At 49.6% G+C, this 17,576-nt stretch overlaps 1 protein-coding gene across 1 annotated transcript in view; it reads right to left on the reverse strand.

Annotated features, from left to right (window-relative positions):
• Positions 1–17,532, reverse strand: part of LOC123578449 (zinc finger protein 28 homolog) — a 48,869-nt gene extending 31,337 nt beyond the window's left edge. Inside the window, exons 1-7 of the mRNA XM_045441323.1 lie at positions 16,916–17,532; positions 16,317–16,408; positions 7,115–7,241; positions 6,839–6,934; positions 4,886–5,049; positions 4,146–4,260; positions 3,013–3,108 (exon numbers count right to left, since the gene is read on the reverse strand). Of these exons, the coding sequence (XP_045297279.1) occupies positions 3,013–3,108; positions 4,146–4,260; positions 4,886–5,049; positions 6,839–6,934; positions 7,115–7,241; positions 16,317–16,408; positions 16,916–17,135 (910 nt within the window). The 5' untranslated portion in view covers positions 17,136–17,532. The remainder of the gene's footprint in view (positions 1–3,012; positions 3,109–4,145; positions 4,261–4,885; positions 5,050–6,838; positions 6,935–7,114; positions 7,242–16,316; positions 16,409–16,915) is intronic.
• Positions 17,533–17,576: the final 44 nt, after the last annotated feature.

Below are 17,576 nucleotides of genomic sequence, written 5' to 3' on the forward strand. Positions count from 1 at the left end.
TGTTATCATGACTTGAAGAAGTCTACAGTTGCTTTGTTAACATATTGTGATTACAGGTCATGGTTTACTATTGTTTCCATGGGGCGCCTGGGTGGCGCAGTCGGTTAAGCACCCGACTTCAGCCAGGTCACGATCTCGCGGTCCGTGAGTTCGAGCCCCGCGTCGGGCTCTAGGCTGATGGCTCAGAGCCTGGAGCCTGTTTCCGATTCTGTGTCTCCCTCTCTCTCTGCCCCTCCCCTGTTCATGCTCTGTCTCTCTCTGTCCCAAAAATAAATAAACATTGAAAAAAAAATTTAATATTGTTTCCAAACAGGTGATGGGATTACATTTTCTACAAATCATTTTCTTTTTTCAAGTTTTATTTATTTACCTATTAAATATTATTTTATTTATTTTTTTATTTTAGAGAGAGCAAGTGCTCATGCATGTGCAAGCAGTGGGGAGAGGCAGAGGGAGAGAGAAAGAATCTTACACAGGCTCAGTGGGGAGCCCAATATGGGGCTCGATCCCATGACCCTGGGACTGGTTGCTAACCAACTAAGCCACCCAGGCGTTCCTCTTGTTTTTTTAAGATTTTATTTTTATAGGGGCGCCTGGGTGGTGCAGTCGGTTAAACGTCCGACTTCAGCCAGGTCACGATCTCGCGGTCCGTGAGTTCGAGCCCCGCGTCGGGCTCTGGGCTGATGGCTCAGAGCCTGGAGCCTGTTTCCGATTCTGTGTCTCCCTCTCTCTCTGCCCCTCCCCCGTTCACGCTCTGTCTCTCTCTGTCCTAAAAATAAATAAACGTTGAAAAAAAAAAATTAAAAAAAAAAAAAGATTTTATTTTTATAATCTATTTTTTAGTGTTTATTCATTTTTTTAAAGTTTATTTTGAGAGAGAAAGAGGGAGAGTGTGCATTCGAGTGAACAAGGGAGAGGCAAAGAGAGGAGACAGAATCCCAAGCAGCTGAGCCATCAGCACAGAGCCCAATGCAGGGCTCAAACTCACAAACAGTGAGATCATGATCTGAACTGAGATCAAGAATCAGACACTTAACCAACTGAGTCACCTGGACGCCCCTTAATGTTTATTCATTTGTGTGTGTGTGTGTGTGTGAGAGAGAGAGAGAGAGAGAGAGAAAGAGAGAGAGAGAGAGCACACACGCGTACAAGCAGGGGAGGGGCAGAGAGAGGGGGGGACAGAGGATTGGAAGTGGGCTCGTTGCTGTCAGCACAGAGCCCAATGTGGGGCTTGAATGAACAAACCTTGAGATAATAACCTGAGACGAAGTCATATGCTTAACCAAGCCACCCAGGCACCCCAAAGATTTTATTTTGAAGTGATTTCTACACCCAATGTGGGCTCAAACCCACAACCCCAAGATCAAGAGTGGCACACTCCACCGAAATGAGTCAGCCAGGCACCCCTACCTACAAATGATTCTTTTTTTTTTTTTTTTTTTTAATTTTTTTTTTTTCAACGTTTATTTATTTTTGGGAGAGAGAGAGACAGAGCGTGAACGGGGGAGGGGCAGAGAGAGAGGGAGACACAGAATCGGAAACAGGCTCCAGGCTCTGAGCCATCAGCCCAGAGCCCGACGCGGGGCTCGAACTCACGGACCGCGAGATCGTGACCTGGCTGAAGTCGGACGCTTAACCGACTGCGCCACCCAGGCGCCCCTCTTTTTTTTTTTTTTTTTTTAATGTTGATTTATTTATTTTTGGTTTTTTTTTTTTTTGTTTTTTTTAAATAAAACCTCATTTTTTTTTTCAACGTTTATTTATTTTTGGGACAGAGAGAGACAGAGCATGAACGGGGGAGGGGCAGAGAGAGAGGGAGACACAGAATCGGAAACAGGCTCCAGGCTCTGAGCCATCAGCCCAGAGCCTGACGCGGGGCTCGAACTCACGGACCGCGAGATCGTGACCTGGCCGAAGTCGGACGCTTAACCGACTGCGCCACCCAGGCGCCCCGATTTATTTATTTTTGAAAGAGAGAGAAAGAGAGAGAACAAGCGGGGGAGGGGCAGAGAGAGAGGGAGACAGAATCAAAGCAGGCTCCACACTGTCAGCACAGAGCCCGATGTAGGGCTCGAACTCATGAGCCATGAGATCATGACCTGAGCCAAAGTTGGACACTTAACTGACTGAGCCACCCAGGCACCCCACAAATCATTTTCTGAAGAAATTTCTTTTCTCTCCTTTCTATATCAAAAGAGGAAGAGACGGGCACCTGAACGGCTTAGTTGGTTAAGCATCTGACTCTTCAGCTCCGGTCACGATCTCATGGTTCATGAGTTCGAGTGCCACATCGGGTTTTGTGCTACAGGTGCGGAGCCTGCTTGAGATTCTCTCTCTTCCACTTTCTCTCTGGCCCTACCCTACTTGATCTCTCTCTCTCTCAAAATAAATAAACTTAAAAAATTTTTTTAAAAAAAGAGGAAGAGGCCCTCCACATATATTCTTGCAATCCAATTTCTGCCCCCCCCCCCCCGACTGAAACGAGGAAGCTACTAGGAATCAATCATCTCTGCCTCTGCAATGCCCTACCGGAAATTCTACAAACTCTACTGCGTTCATTCACCCATAAACATGTCTCATCCCTTCCACTGGAGGGACCATCTACAACTTCAACGTATGCGTAACTTCCCTCCCTCTCCAACTACCTTCCAACGCCAAGCAGGATGGCACCCTCAAATAACTCTCAATTCGTGGGTCTTACAGGAGTGGATGCTCAATGAAATGAGTGGGCCATGTGATCACAGAAGATAGCTCAGAAGTACGCTGGGGTCAGGACAGGGACGTGTAAGGGACTGAGCACCTCTGAGTGGCCAAGCAGAAGAAGAACATACGAGGAATGAACTATCACCTGAGCCACAGCAGCAAAGAGGGAAAGAGAGTACTTTTGAGGCCCAGACCTCCATTTCCTGTCCAGACCTGGAGGACTCGGTGAAGTCCTGTGGGTCTCCCGAACCTCGGTGAGGACCCGGCCCCACCCGCAGCAGCGATTCGGCCCAGGCCTGCTGCACTCACCTGACCCCAGGCCCTTCGGCAGCTCTCTGTCCACCATCCAGGGCTCCTTCTCTTGCTGCAGCAGAGAGACCAAGTCGGCCTTAGACACACAGGACCCTGCACATGGAAAGACATAGGTTCTGTCACACACATGACATTCTTCTTTTCTATTAAAAAAAAAAAATTTTTGGGGGGCGCCTGGGTGGCGCAGTCGGTTAAGCGTCCGACTTCAGCCAGGTCACGATCTCGCGGTCCGTGAGTTCGAGCCCCGCGTCGGGCTCTGGGCTGATGGCTCAGAGCCTGGAGCCTGTTTCCGATTCTGTGTCTCCCTCTCTCTCCCATTCATGCTCCCCCGTTCATGCTCTGTCTCTCTCTGTCCCAAAAATAAATAAACGTTGAAAAAAAAAATTAAAAAAAAAAAAAAATTTTTTTAATGTTTATTTATTTTTGAAAGAGAGGGAGACAGAGTGTGAGTGGGGAAGGGGCAGAGAGAGAGAGAGGGAGACACAGAATCTGAATCTCAGGCTCCAGGCTCTGAACTCTCAGCACAGAGACCAACGCGGGGCTTGAACCCATGAACCATGAGATCATGACCTGAGCCGAAGTCAGACGCTTAACCGACTGAGCCACCCAGGCACCCCTTTTATATATATTTTTTGAAGTTTATTTATTTGGAGAGGGAAGTGAGAGAGAACACACAAGAAGGAGAGGGCACAGAGAAGGAGAGAGGATCCCAAGCAGACTTCAGGCTGCGAGCGTAGAGCCTGACACGGGGCTCAATCCCATGAACCACGAGATCACGACCTGAGCCGAAATCAAGAGTCAGATGCTTAACTGACTGAGCCACCCAGGGGCCCCTTGACACTCTTAAATCGAGAATCAGTTCCTTGGTTTTGAAAGAAAAGTGTTTAATTATAGTAAGAAGTAACAAGGAAAGTGAGCAGTATGTGAGACTCACTGAAGACGATGCTTCAAGCACAATGAAGATACCAACTCCCAACTCTACGAATGTCAAATTCTCATCTTCAGAATCATGACACAAATTTAGCTCAACACTTCAGAAGACCCCTCCCTGACCTCCACAATTCAAAACCAAGGAAAGGAAGTGGCGGGTCCTGAAGACGGGTCCAGATTGAGGAGAGGGACATCCTTACCTACGGACCCCAGGTCACTACGATTCTCCCACATCACATTCTTACAGAAACTCTTCTGAGCTGGGTCCAGCTGCTGGGAGAAGTCTACGGCCATGTTCGTGATGGTCACCAAGCCCTGAAACGGTACAAACACACTTTCGGATCAAACGGGCTCACAAGCTGGCAGTGGCTCTGGGAAGGTGTGTGACAGAGGCTGCCCGTGCCAAGAATTCTCACTCAGGTCCTGAGTGCTCCGGGTCACATAATGCCTGGGCCCGGTCATACTGTACACGTTTGGGGAAAAAAGACAAAAACAGGAGAATCTGTTTCTGCCATGGGTGATCTATAATCCTGCAGAGGAGGACGAACTTACACACAGTACGAATTTCCCAAGGCTGACGGAAGGTCTCCCCACCTTCGACACGCCCGACTCGACAAGCCTGCAGGTTTTTCCTCCCACATCATCTCTGATGACAAGGGAGGGCGGAGATCCTGCTCCAAGCTTTCTCACGTCATGGCATGCGGAATGTTTCTGATTGAGACACGCTGGTGTGTGGCCCATGACACCTGAACCGCCCCCCTCTTCTGCTGCGCATCGAGACCGCGTGCTCTTCCTTCTGGCCAGACCCTCTGTCTACAGGAAGCACCCTATTCAAATGGAAACTTCTCCCGAACTTACTGGGCTCGTGGTCTCTCCCTCAAGAAGGGTCTTTTTAGGAAGGCCACTGTGTCTTAGCTCGGTGGTTGATCTCCTGACTTACCGGCGGCCTCTCAAGCAGAGCACCATAATCCAAGTCTTCCCCTAATATGGAGCATTCCAGACTGTGGTTTGTGAGTCTCTCCATGATCACCACCTGGGACAACTTTTCTTTACAGATGTCCTTCTTCGCGGGTAACTCCTTGGTCTCTGGCCCTGCCTCCAAATCTGAAAGGCATTAAGAAACCGAACCTTTCTCCATTATGTAGTAGAACGAAGAAAAATTCCAAAATGTAATCAGAGGAATTAAGATCCTCAAAATAACATAATGTATTGAAAACTTTCTTTTTTCTTTTTTTAATTTGTTTTTTTTAACGTTTCTTTACTTTTGAGAGAGACAGAGACAGAATGCGACTGGGCTAGGGGCAGAGAGAGAGGGAGACACAGAATCTGAAACAGACTCCAGGCTCCGAGCTGTCACCACAGAGCCCGACACGGGGCTCGAACCCACGAGCAGTGAGATCATGACCTGAAGTCGGACGCTCAACCGACTGAGCCACCTAGGCACCCTGAAAACTTTCTTATATGACTAACCAACCTTACAATCCCTTGTTTATGTAGCTTTAGTCCTAAAGGATACAATATGAGCTTTCTCACATAGATATAAGATACCAGGTGGCTGATATAAACAAAGAGAGAAAGGCGGCTAAGGGAAAAAAAAAACTGCTATACGATCCTTATTTCAGCATTATTAAGTAAAACTCACTTTGACTCTTTCTCCATTTTTCCAGCAAAAATTTCTTCTGTCTCTTTTTTAAACAGTGCCTCTTTGATTACAATGCTAACTAACAAAAGTTCCAATCCCAGCTTTAGAAGTTCAAGTCTTCATAACCAACTAGAATCTCAGCAAGACATGAAGGATTGACAGAAGGGAAAAGCCATTGTTTTAGAAAATCCAGGGAACGTGAGCTAGTATGTTAAATGGAAGAGTTTCACAAAAACACCCTTCGAGCTCTCCTGTGCCACAGGACGACCCACGAGAGTTGTCGGAAGTTGTATCTGCACAGCCTGTCCTGTTCTGTCGATGCAAACCCTTCCCTTGAAATACGAGTGGAACAAAGGTATCTTACAAGAGTCTCAATTCTTTGGAGATTACTGCCATTTCCTGCTGTAGTGACCTCCAAGAGCAGTCTAGAATTCCGATCTCTTGTCTTACTGGATCAATTTGTTCCAGAAGTAACACAGTAGTTGAAATACCTGTATCCCCACGTGACAGAAATATCATTACGGTATCTGTAAGACTCGTCCCCTGAATCAGAAGCAGTGCTCCTGTCCCCCGAGAGCCAGTCACCCAGCTGTCCACGCCTGTCTGATGACAGCCTTCCAGACCCATCCCCTGGCCTGCCGGTCTCTCTCGTAATTCTAACGTTTCTGCCAAAGACCGTACTCTCATTCTGGTTTCCCTGGCTTCAAACTGGGAGTGATTTCCCTTCTTCCTCTTACATCCTTATTGATACTTAGCATACATGGGACAGCACTTTCTCCTTCACGTAAGCCACGGATATACACCTTACTTCTCATGCGACACGGTTAATTCTTGAAGAGCTTACAGTCATCCACCAAGCAGCATCTGATGGCCTCCCTCAAAACTGCCAAAAAAAGTCAATGAGAGAAGTCTATACAAGAAGTAGCTTTTTGATCAAAGAGAAGTAAGATAGTAAAAATGACACCAGAACCAGCCAAGGATTTTCCAAAGGACGGACATGATTCTGTAAGCCTGAACGACAAAAGGTCTTAGAAGGAGCGAGGAAGAAACGGGATCCAGGGCCGGAGCAAGAGGTCACGTTCACAGGGAGGGGAGCGGAGGCAGAGAGGAGACAGGGGAGCCCGTGCTCCAGAGGCCTCAATGCTCCCCCCACGCCCGGAGGCTCAGGAATTGCGTGCTGACCATCCTACGCACCTAGGGCCTGAGCTGTGAGCCGCAGGGGCCTCACCCCAGGAGGTCTCTCACACTCACCAGGGCCCCGGCCTCTTGTCAGCCTTCTCTTCACCATCCAGGGCTCTTTCCTCTGTTCCAACGAGGAGATCATATCGGGCTTGGAAACGCAGAGTCCTACGTACACAAGAACAGGAAGTGGTCATGCCGTGCGTCAGTGCAGACCCAAGGTGCGGGCCCCTGGGCCTGAGGAAAGGGCGACAGAGCAAGGCCCGGTGCTAAAGGAGCAAGGGCTCTGAGTCAGGGCAGCGGCCGGGGGGAGAGGTGGCAGAATGAGGGGTGGGGGGACACCCTTACCCAGAGAGGCCAGGTTCCTGTAGTTCTCCAACATCACACTCCTGTACAGGTTCCTCTGAGCCGAGTTCAGCCACTCCCACTCCTCCTGGGAGAAATCTACGGCCACATCCCCGAAGGTCACCAAGCTCTGCAAGGACAAAACCGCTGTCTTGTTCAATCAGTGCTCGTGCCCCGACAGACTGGGCTTGTTATGGGCTAGTTGTGTCCCCCAAAGTCATACGTCGAAGTCTAACTCCCAGTACCTCAGAATGTGATGGTATTTGGAGACAGAACCTGAAAAGGGGTTGTTAAAAGTTAACTGAAGTCGTGTGGTCGGGCCCGAATCCACTCTGACAGGTGTCCTTGTAAGAGGAGGAAGCCCCACGAGGGAGGCAAGTGCACAAAGGGAAGACTGGACGGGGACACGGCAGAGAGGGCGGCTGGCTGCAAGCCAGGGAGAAGCCTCAGAGAACACCAACCCTCCCGGCACCGTGACCTGGGACTTCCGGCCTCCAGAACTGACCGGGAAGATAAACGTCTGCTGTCCAAGCCTCCGGTCTGCAGGATTTTGTTACAGCAGCCTGAACAGACTAAGACAGGGGTCTAAGGATTACCTTCTCCTCATCTGGGGTGAGAGACTATACAGACAAGGAAAAACATGCAGAGGAAAGAGAAAAACATGGAGGCAATTTTGTGCAGGTGCACACACAAGAAAAATGTGATGTCAATTCAGATCAATGAATATGGAGGCTCAACTGTCCCCATGTACAACGGGTGTCAGAGTATTTTTTGACACGAGGGCACGTGAGGGGCCTGGATCAGCACAAGAATGGGGGGAAATAAATCTGAAGATGCAACTCAAAAGGCACAGAGGAGTAAACCCCAAACTAGGTTCTAAGGATTTCTATTTCACTTTCAGTGCTCATTAGATGTGGAGCATTTGTGGTAAAAACAAAAAGTAAATAAATCCACTAACAAAATCCTCTTTTCCGTTTTCTGAAATAAGGAGGAGTGTTTAGTAAGAATGACAAGTACTACAAAATGCCTTTAAGAATCAAGGTGTCACTGGGGCACCTGGGTGGCTCAGTCGGTTAAGGGCCCAACTCTTAGTTTTGGCTAAAGTCATGATCTCACAGTTTCATGGGTTCAAGCCCCACGTCGGGCTCTGCACTGACAGTGCAGAGCCTGCTTGGGATTCTCTCTCTCCCTCTCAATCTCTGTCTCTCTCAAAATAAATAAAAGAAGAATCAAGGCACCACCTTCGAGAAGCTGGGAAGTGTTGAGGACGAGGACATACCGAGGAGGTACATGAACACGTTTGTTGCTCATCTCATCCAGAGATGGTGGATTTTTATGTAGCAGATTTTTATGATTTCAGCACAGAATTCGGACACATTCCAAGGTATTTTAAACATTAATTTAATTCAAACTGTGACCCCGGCAATCTGTGGCTTTGGCTTCCCACTAGTGGCTGTCCTCTAGGTTTAGAGGGCCAGGAGCCCTGGCATTATAAAGTCTATACTCAAGCCAATAAGCGAGCAAGTCCGACCACCCGCAAAGCCTGAACCCAGACCGCAGCACACCCCAGCTCCCCAACTGTGGGACGGAAAAATCAACAAAACCCCAGATTGTGATGCGGACTAAATAAGGGAGCACAGGCCCAGCGCGGAAGGGCCACATGTACCTGAACATTAGCCATGATGCTGCCAACCGGAGGGTGAGCCTTCTCGCTTACAGCTTCACGTAATTCTACTGAAAACAAAGTTCCTTGGAGGTGTGGTGTCTGTTGAATAATTTCTATCGTGCCCTCTTTGACCCACACCATTTCTGAAGGTATTCTTAACTGAACTGCGTCAAGACAAGTCAAACGGCTTCTGTATTGTAACCTGCGTGAAGACAGTAACCTTGACGCATAAATCTCCTAAGTGGGAGGTTGAAAGGGCCCCCCACCACAGAAAACACCCAGAAATACTTGCAGGAAACAGCCCAGAGCTGCTTGGTGTGCTCTAAGCAAGCGACACGCTCATACACCCACCTGAGCGCTAGTCTAAAACGAATGCTGGCCAGCTCTCAACAACAACTTTGCGACAATAATTTTGCAAGTTGGAGCATCTGACTTGAAAGCAGAGGAACTGAGTTGCTGGCTGAATAAGTAATAAGAGCGCTAATTCGGAGCGCCCGGGTGGCTCAGTCAGTTAAGCAGTTAAGCGTCCAAGTCTTGATTTCAGCTCAGGTCATGGTCTCACGGTTTCATGAGTTGGAGCCCTGTATCAGGCAACGTGCTGACGGCATGGAGCCTGCTTGGGATTCTCTCTCTCCCTCTCTCTCTGCTCCTCCCCAGCTTCCGTGAGCACTGCCTCTCAGAATAAAGTTAAAAAAAAAAAGAGTGCTAATTTTGCTGAGCTCTCTTTCCCTGGGTTGTTCATATCCACGTGCGCCAGCATGTAAATGCCTTCAAATTCTGAAAACTGTGCAAGGCTCGGTGGAATCTTCGAGCATACTGAAACTCAAGCATTTCGAGGCAGGTGCGGAGCGAAATAAGCCAGACACAGAAGAACGAGCATTGCACGATCTCAGTTATATGTGAAGCTAAAACAGTCAAACTGACAGAAGCAGAGAGTAGAATGCCGGTGGCCAGGGGCCAGGGGAGGAGGAAATGCAGAGGTGGTGGTCAGGCGAACAAAGTCTCGCTTACACAGGATGAATGCGTTTTGGAGACGTAATGTATAGCATCACGCCCGTAGCTAACAATACTATGTTGCGTCCTTAAAATTTGCTAAGAGGGCAGATGTTAGGTTGAGTGTTCTCGCCACCAAAAATAATAATGATGACGATGATGAGGGCAGGAGGAAACTTTGGAAGGTGATGAATAAGCTTATGGTCTTGATGGCGGGCACAGTCTCACCAGGACACACTTTCCCTCAAACTCATCAAGCTCAACACATTAAAAATGTGCAGCTTCCTACATGGCAATCATACCTCAACAAAGTGGCTTAAACACAAACAAAAAACCCTTTCCATACAAATATTTTAAACTGTGTTCAAAGATACAGGTGCTCGGACATATGCTACTGCTCTGCTTTTCTTCTGACCTGATTCTAGAAGCCGGGTTCTCATGGATTCCAGTTACAGTTCTAACTACACGCTCCCTCCTTGCACTTCCTTATTTTCTCCGGACATTCAAATATTTCAAAAATCTTTCAGATGTCTTTTATTAAATGAAACGAATTACATAGGATAGAGTATATGAATTATACACAAATTACAACACCTTTTTAAAATCTACAGTATCTTTACAATAACTTCATAAGTCTGTTGGTACAAGAGAAAATGGTGCCCATTTTTCTAGCCTTTGTTACTACTTGGTCATCGGTAACAAAACCAGAATTGGGAGCTCCTACAAAGAAGAGTGTACGTTCCAGTATTTTCTCATATTTGCCAACTGGGTCTTTTGGGTCTTCTTAGTAAGAAATGTCCCCTTATCCACCTCTCTACTCCTATGTTCCAGAGAGACCTAACATTAACAGTATAACCTTCCAAGTAAGACATTTTCTCAGTTTATACAGACTGCCCTTTATGTACAGAATCAATGGCTTCAGTTAGTGCTGTGGTCTGAATGTTTGTGTCCCCCCAGAATCCATACACTGGAATCCTAACACCCAGTGTGATGGCATCTGGAGGTGGGGCCTTTTGGGGGTGTTTTGGTCATGAGGGTGAACCCTCTCAAATGGGCTGCGTGTCCTTATAAAAGAGACCCTAGAGGGCTCCAGAGCCCCCCATGTGAGGACACAGAGAGAAGGCGCCAGCAACAGAACAGGAAGCGGGTCCACATCAGGCACCACCTACAATCTGCCAACAGCGTCATCTTGGCTCTCCCCAGCCTCTAGCACGTGAGAAATGAATGGGTGCTGTATAGAAGCCACCCGCTCTGTGGTGATCTGTGAGCGCAGCCCAGAGTAAGAGAGCTAACAAAGGTCTTTTACTGTAAACAGCAACAATTATGGCTCACAACACTTGTAACAGTCCAGACGCAACTCTGAACTTACTCAACCCCCACAACCCTGAGGGTTGGTACTATCACCATTCCCCTTTTACAGATGAGGAACAGAGAGCTCTAACTTGCCCAAGATCGTGGAGTCAACTGCAGAGCCAAGATCTGGAACCCAGCAGTCTGGCTCCATAGTCCACACCCTTAACCTCGACATGAGGGATCAGCAAAGGCTTCCTGTAAAGGGCCAGAGAGCAAACGTCTTAGGCCAGAGAGCTTCTGTCACGACTCAACTCTGCTCTTGCAGCGTGAAAGGTGCCACAGACGATACCTAAACTGCAGTGCTATGCTGGAAGGAGGTTTCGTTTATGGGCACCAGAACGTAAACTTCTGTAATTTCCACATGTTATGACATACCGTTTGTCATTTTTTTTCAATCACTGCAAAACGGAAAGACCATTTGTAGCTCACAAGCTATACAAAAAGAGGTGACGGGCCGGATTAGGCCAGTTTGCCAACTCCCGTCCAATGGTTACATTAACGCGCGTCATCTAAGGTGCTGCTCTGTACGTTTCTAAACCACCAGGACACGAGGGTGCTGAGAGCTAACACTTCCTGAGACCTTACCAAGTGCCAGGCACCTTTACTCTGTTCTAGGCACTGTATCTATACTAACTTAGTGAACCCTTACAAGAACCATACTAGGCTGGCGCCATGATCATTCCCTTCTCTTACAGACGAAGAAAACGTGGTCGATTAAGGTGCCTTAAGGTCACACAGCGATCCAGTGTTAGAGCTAGCTTCCGAACCCAGGCAGCCTGGCTCCACGGTCCACATCACACTATCACGCCTCTAGTAAAAGGTTCCACGGTGACATCAGCCATAACGCTGATGACAGTGAAACAGGATCCACAAGGCAACACGGCTCTCACATAAAACAAATTTTCTTCAACTCGTGTCCGGGTCAACCCACTTCATTCAAGGGGACACAGCACTCTCTCAAGTGTGGGGGTCATGTTCTTACTCCCGTTGTTAGCGTGCAGACTTCCAAAAGGGTTTTGACATGTCACACCACACCATAGAGAAAACATCAAGATACACCTGATACAAGAATCAGATCCGGTGGTCTGACTCTTTTTTGTAAAAAAATTTTTTTTTTCAACGTTTATTTATTTTTGGGACAGAGAGAGACAGAGCATGAACGGGGGAGGGGCAGAGAGAGGGAGACACAGAATCGGAAACAGGCTCCAGGCTCCGAGCCATCAGCCCAGAGCCCGACACGGGGCTCGAACTCACGGACCGCGAGATCGTGACCTGGCTGAAGTCGGACGCTTAACCGACTGCGCCACCCAGGCGCCCCTCGGTGGTCTGACTCTTAATAAAGACGGGACAGGGATTAAAACAAACAGAAAACAAAAGCGATGCTATCCTTACACAAAAATACTTTGTATTAATATGCTATAGAAAAAATTAACAGAAGTATTCTATGAGAAAAAATGCATTAAAGAGGGTTTTTTTTTTTGGTACAATTCAATTAATTTTTAAGGTACATGAATGAAAAACTGGTCATTTGTGGGGGGGGGGGGGGCGGTGAAGTCTACTCCCCCCCCATACCATAACAGAAATTCTACTTTTTTAGGCTCTGTTGCTGTTCCATCCAAACACAGCTGCTGAAGTATTCCAATTTCGTGTAAGTGTAACAAACTTTAATCCACAAAGTAAGAAAAAGTTTTAGGAATGTATTCATAGGAAATACTCAGGGATGAAGTGCATTCTCAGGTATAAAAGTTATTATCATGCTACATTACATTAAACAGCAAAACATCAGCTACAAGAGAAATTTAAGACTTATTCACACACTCCCCCACCAAATATTTTCTGAATCCAGCACTGGGGTGAAACTGCCCACAATCGCTGCCTGTGTCATGTGTACTCAGAGCAGAAAACCAGATATATTAAGTAAATATATAGTGCATTCAAATGTGCTAAGAATTAAAAAAATAAAAAGAGTAAAGCGGAGGGGGGGCGGTGCGCCTGGGTGGTTCAGTCAGTTAAGCGTCCGACTTCGGCTCAGGTCATGATCTCACGGTTCGTGAGTTTTTTTTGTTTGTTTGTTTGTTTGTTTGTTTTTCAACGTTTATTTATTTTTGGGACAGAGAGAGACAGAGCATGAACGGGGGAGGGGCAGAGAGAGAGGGAGACACAGAATCGGAAACAGGCTCCAGGCTCTGAGCCATCAGCCCAGAGCCCGACGTGGGGCTCGAACTCACGGACCGCGAGATCGGGACCTGGCTGAAGTCGGACGCTTAACCGACTGCGCCACCCAGGCGCCCCGGTTCTTGAGTTTGAGCCCCGCGTTGGGCTCTGTGCTGACAGCTTAGAGCCTGGAGCCTGCTTCGGATTCTGTGTCTCCCTCTCTCTCTGCCCTTCCCCTCTTCATTCTCTGTCTCTGTCTCAAAAATAAATAAAAACATTAAAAAAAAATTAAAAAAATAAAAAGTAAAGCGAAGAGGGTGTGAGGAATTTGGGTGGGAAGCTCTGGAACTGTCGACAGAGGGATCAGGAAAATGAGAAGGCAATTTTTGAGGAAGCAAAGTGTGATGAAGGACAGTAAATGTCAGAGGTCCTGGGGTGCCTGGTGGCTCAGTCAGTTAAACATCTGACTTCGGCTCAGGTCATGATCTCACAGGTCATGAGTTCGAGCCCCACGTCGGGCTCTGTCCTGACAGCTCAGAGCCTGGAGCCTGCTTCAGATTCTGTGTCTCCCTCTCTGCCCCTCCCCTGACCGCTCTCTCTCAAAAATAAATACTTTAAAAAAAAAAAAAAAGTCAGAGGTCCAAAAGTCCAGAGGCAAAGTCATGCAGGGCCCCGTCAGTACGTTAAGGATCTGGCCTTCATTCAGGGAAGCCACTGGAGGGTTCTGAGCATGGAGTGACACAGCAGTTGGGACACACACACACACACACACACACTCCCTGGTTGCTACACTGGGATACGACTGCAGGAACACACGTGGGAGATGTCACAGAAGCGGGGTCAAGGGGCCAACAGTAAAATAACCACTGAGGCTGGGATGGGGGCAGTGGGCATAATGATAATCATCAGATTCTGAATACAATGTGAAAACCTCAGGTGCGAATACAATGTGAATGTGAACACTGCAGTGACAGGGTTTGCCACAAGCCAAACATGGGAGGCAGAGAAAGAGAGGAGACAAGAATCACCGCTGAGTAACTGGGAGCATGAAACTGCCACTGGTCCGAGACAGAGACAACGGTGGGAGCAGCCAGGTTGGGGGAAATCTCAGAATTCGGGTCTGAATGTCTTGGGTCTGAGTTTTCCGTTGGACATTCAAGAGGAGGAGTCAGGTTGGATACACAGGCCTGGAGCTCAGAGGAGGGGCTGGAGCTGGAAAAGCAAATATGGGAGAAAAGCCTGCCCGTGGCTGGTTTTTACAGATGAGAACTGACCTCCTCAGTAGAAGGTGGGCAGGTGGACCAGGAGAGCCAAGAACACAGTCCCGAGGCATGCCGACAGGTGTAGGTCAGGGAGATGGGGAGGAACCAGCAGTGAGAACAGAGTGGTCAGGGAGGTGGGAGGAAAGCCAGATGTTGTGCCCTACAAGCCAAGGGAAAAACGGGTCCCGCCAGAGAGCAAGGGATGAGCTATTTCACGGGTTGGCAGCCAACTGCTTTTGTAAATAAAGTTTTATTGGAACGCAACCCAGCCCATTAATTTCTATCTCATCTGTGGCTGCCTCAGCTCTAGGAGTGGAGCTCTAGAAGGCAGAGAGGAACAGCTACAGCGGTTACCATAAAACCTAAAATATTTACTACCTAGCCTTTTACACTGAAAGTTTGCCAATTGCTAAGCTACTTCAAAAGCCAATGATAATCAAAAAAGACTGAGGACGGGGGCACCTAGGTGTCAGTCGGTTGAGCATCTGACTCTTGATTTTGGTTCAGGTCATGATCTCACAGTTCATGGGATCAAGCCCTGCTACGGTGCAGAGCCTGCTTGGAATTCTCTCTCCCATTCTCTCTGCCCCTCCCCTGCTCACACTCTGTCTCTCTCTAAAAAACAAACATTAGTTGGGGCGCCTGGGTGGCTCAGTCGGTTGAGTGTCCGACTTCGGCTCAGGTCACGATCTCGCGCTCCATGAGTTCGAGCCCCGCGTCGGGCTCTGGGCTGATGGCTCAGAGCCTGAAGCCTGCTTCTGATTCTGTGTCTCCCTCTCTCTCTGCCCCTCCCCCGTTCATGCTCTGTCTCTGTCTCAAAAATAAATAAACGTTGAAAAAAAAAATTAAAAACAAACAAACATAGGGGAGGGTGGGTGATGGGTATTGAGGAGGGCACCTTTTGGGATGGGCACTGGGTGTTGTATGGAAACCAATTTGACAATAAATTTCATATATTGAAAAAAATAAAAATAAAAAACAAACATTAAAAAAAATTTTTTTTAGAAAGATGGTAACTGGGCACTGCATTTGGTAATATGGAGATCACTGGTAACTTGCTCAGAAGCAACTTGGGCGGGATAATTGGAACCCAGTGCATGTGTGTATGAGCTGGCTCTCCTATTTATGAGACACAGATGACAGACACAAACAAAACTATCTGTTAGCACTTTAAGAAGCCACATGATCAAGTGAGAAAAAGACAGCCTTCCATACTGCACCGGTGCTGCCCTTCCCTCTCCCTTCAAACGCTGGCTCAAAAAATCACCTCCTTTCCCGGCCCCCCACCCTCCCCTTGGGCAGGCAGGAGCCAAGAGCTCCTCCAGGCGGCTCTCACCTGCACTCGAGGACCTTGTTTGCTTCCAGGACTTTCCACAGGTTGTAAGCTCTTGGAGAGCAGGGACTGGGGCTTAGCCATCTGTTTCTCCAGGGACGGGCACAGAGCTGATACCAAACAAACCAGGTTCGGCACAAGCTACTGTCTGCTTGCCCCAAGGAGCACCTCTGGGCTCCATCAGGGTCCCTCGGAGAGAAGTGGCCCAGCGAGGGGCTGAGTCACTTCACCAGTGAAGAATGAACACTAAATGGGATGCAGAGAAAGCAGGGAGGGAGGCCCTGGGCCACCCCTGCAGCCCACCACTCACCAGAATGTGAGGAAATGGGAACCAGCTCCCAGGACAGGCATCTTAAACTGAAAACTTGTAAAAGGAAATAAACGTTATTAAGTCCTGAAAAGCAGGACTGCATTTCCGAGAGGAGGGAGGAAATGCCAACTCACCCGAGACAAGGCTTTCAGTTCAGGTCCTGTCCCCGCGGCCTCCTGCTTCTGCCTCCTGTCCTGGAGAAGCGCAGGGCCTCTGGAAGGCAGAGCTGGGGGAACAGAAGGGAGTAGCCAGAGGCCGAGTCTACACCGCGCCCCTGACCACCGGCGTGGAATCGGTCTCTTCCTGCTGAATCTTAAACCACAGCCATCAATCAATCGGAAAGGGCTTCAACAAGTGCAGAATCGAACGCTCGGGCACGAACAGGACAGCACTAATTTGGAAGGGGGTGATCTGCCTACTACTACTACTCTCCCCGGGGGCTGCCACGGAGCGGAGAAGGGTTCCTCTCTCTGGGAGCATGAACTGCGGAAGTGTCCGGCTAGGCTGACCCGGGGCAAGTCAAGGTCCTTCCCTGCACCGCTGCTTGATGCTCGGACTCAGGGTAAACTTCCAACCCGGTGGGTTCCTCCGACCTACCAGCCTAGAGCCTAGGGACAACCACTCACCCGCATTCGGGCCCCAGAAGCCCCTGGCCCCACGACCTCGCCCTCCCCACCCTCTGAAGGGGATCGCTAGTCCCCGTCCATCAGGCCCGACCACCTGTCACCCTCACCTCGGTTCTCAGGCCCCGTCGACACCGCTCCTCGCTGGCTCTTGGACGGGAGCCCATTCCTCCCGCGCGGCCTTCCCCGGGCGGGACGGACGAAGGCAGTCGGGGTCCCCGCAGTCCGGCCCCGGCCCGCCCCGGGCTTTGTGCTGGGGGCGCCTCGCCGCGGCGGGGACTCCTGCCCGCGGGACCCCGCACTCCTACCCGTGCCCGCCTCCCCCTGCATGTCTGCGCGGCGCGCGCGCTCGCTCGCCCTCCCGCCCCGGGCACGCCCGGCGTCCAGCCGGCCCCGCCCCGCCCCGCGCCCACCCCGGCCGCCGAGACCCCGACACCGCCGGGCCGCACCAACCCGGGCCGCGGGCCGCTGCCGGAAGTGGGCGTGTGCGGCCACCGCAAAGCGTCCTGGGAAGTGTAGTCCCGGCCAGCGCCGCGGCGGGACTGAGCGGAGCGCAGGCTGCAAGGCTCGAGCCCTCCCTGGGCCTACACAGCGTCCGTCATCCCTTCTCCGGGCCGGCCGCTTCCGGCTTTTCCGGATCGCGGCCCCCCGGTGGTTATGGATGCCCGACCTGGGCCTGGCCGGAAGTGCAGGCCTCCCGGGGGACTGACAGCGCCCGATGGGCTTCTGGGAGATAGCGCCGGGTTCGGAGCGCGCAGGCGCAGTTCCCGG

The sequence above is a fragment of the Leopardus geoffroyi genome, chromosome E2, assembly GCF_018350155.1.
Source record: "Leopardus geoffroyi isolate Oge1 chromosome E2, O.geoffroyi_Oge1_pat1.0, whole genome shotgun sequence".
NCBI classification, from domain to species: domain Eukaryota; kingdom Metazoa; phylum Chordata; class Mammalia; order Carnivora; family Felidae; genus Leopardus; species Leopardus geoffroyi.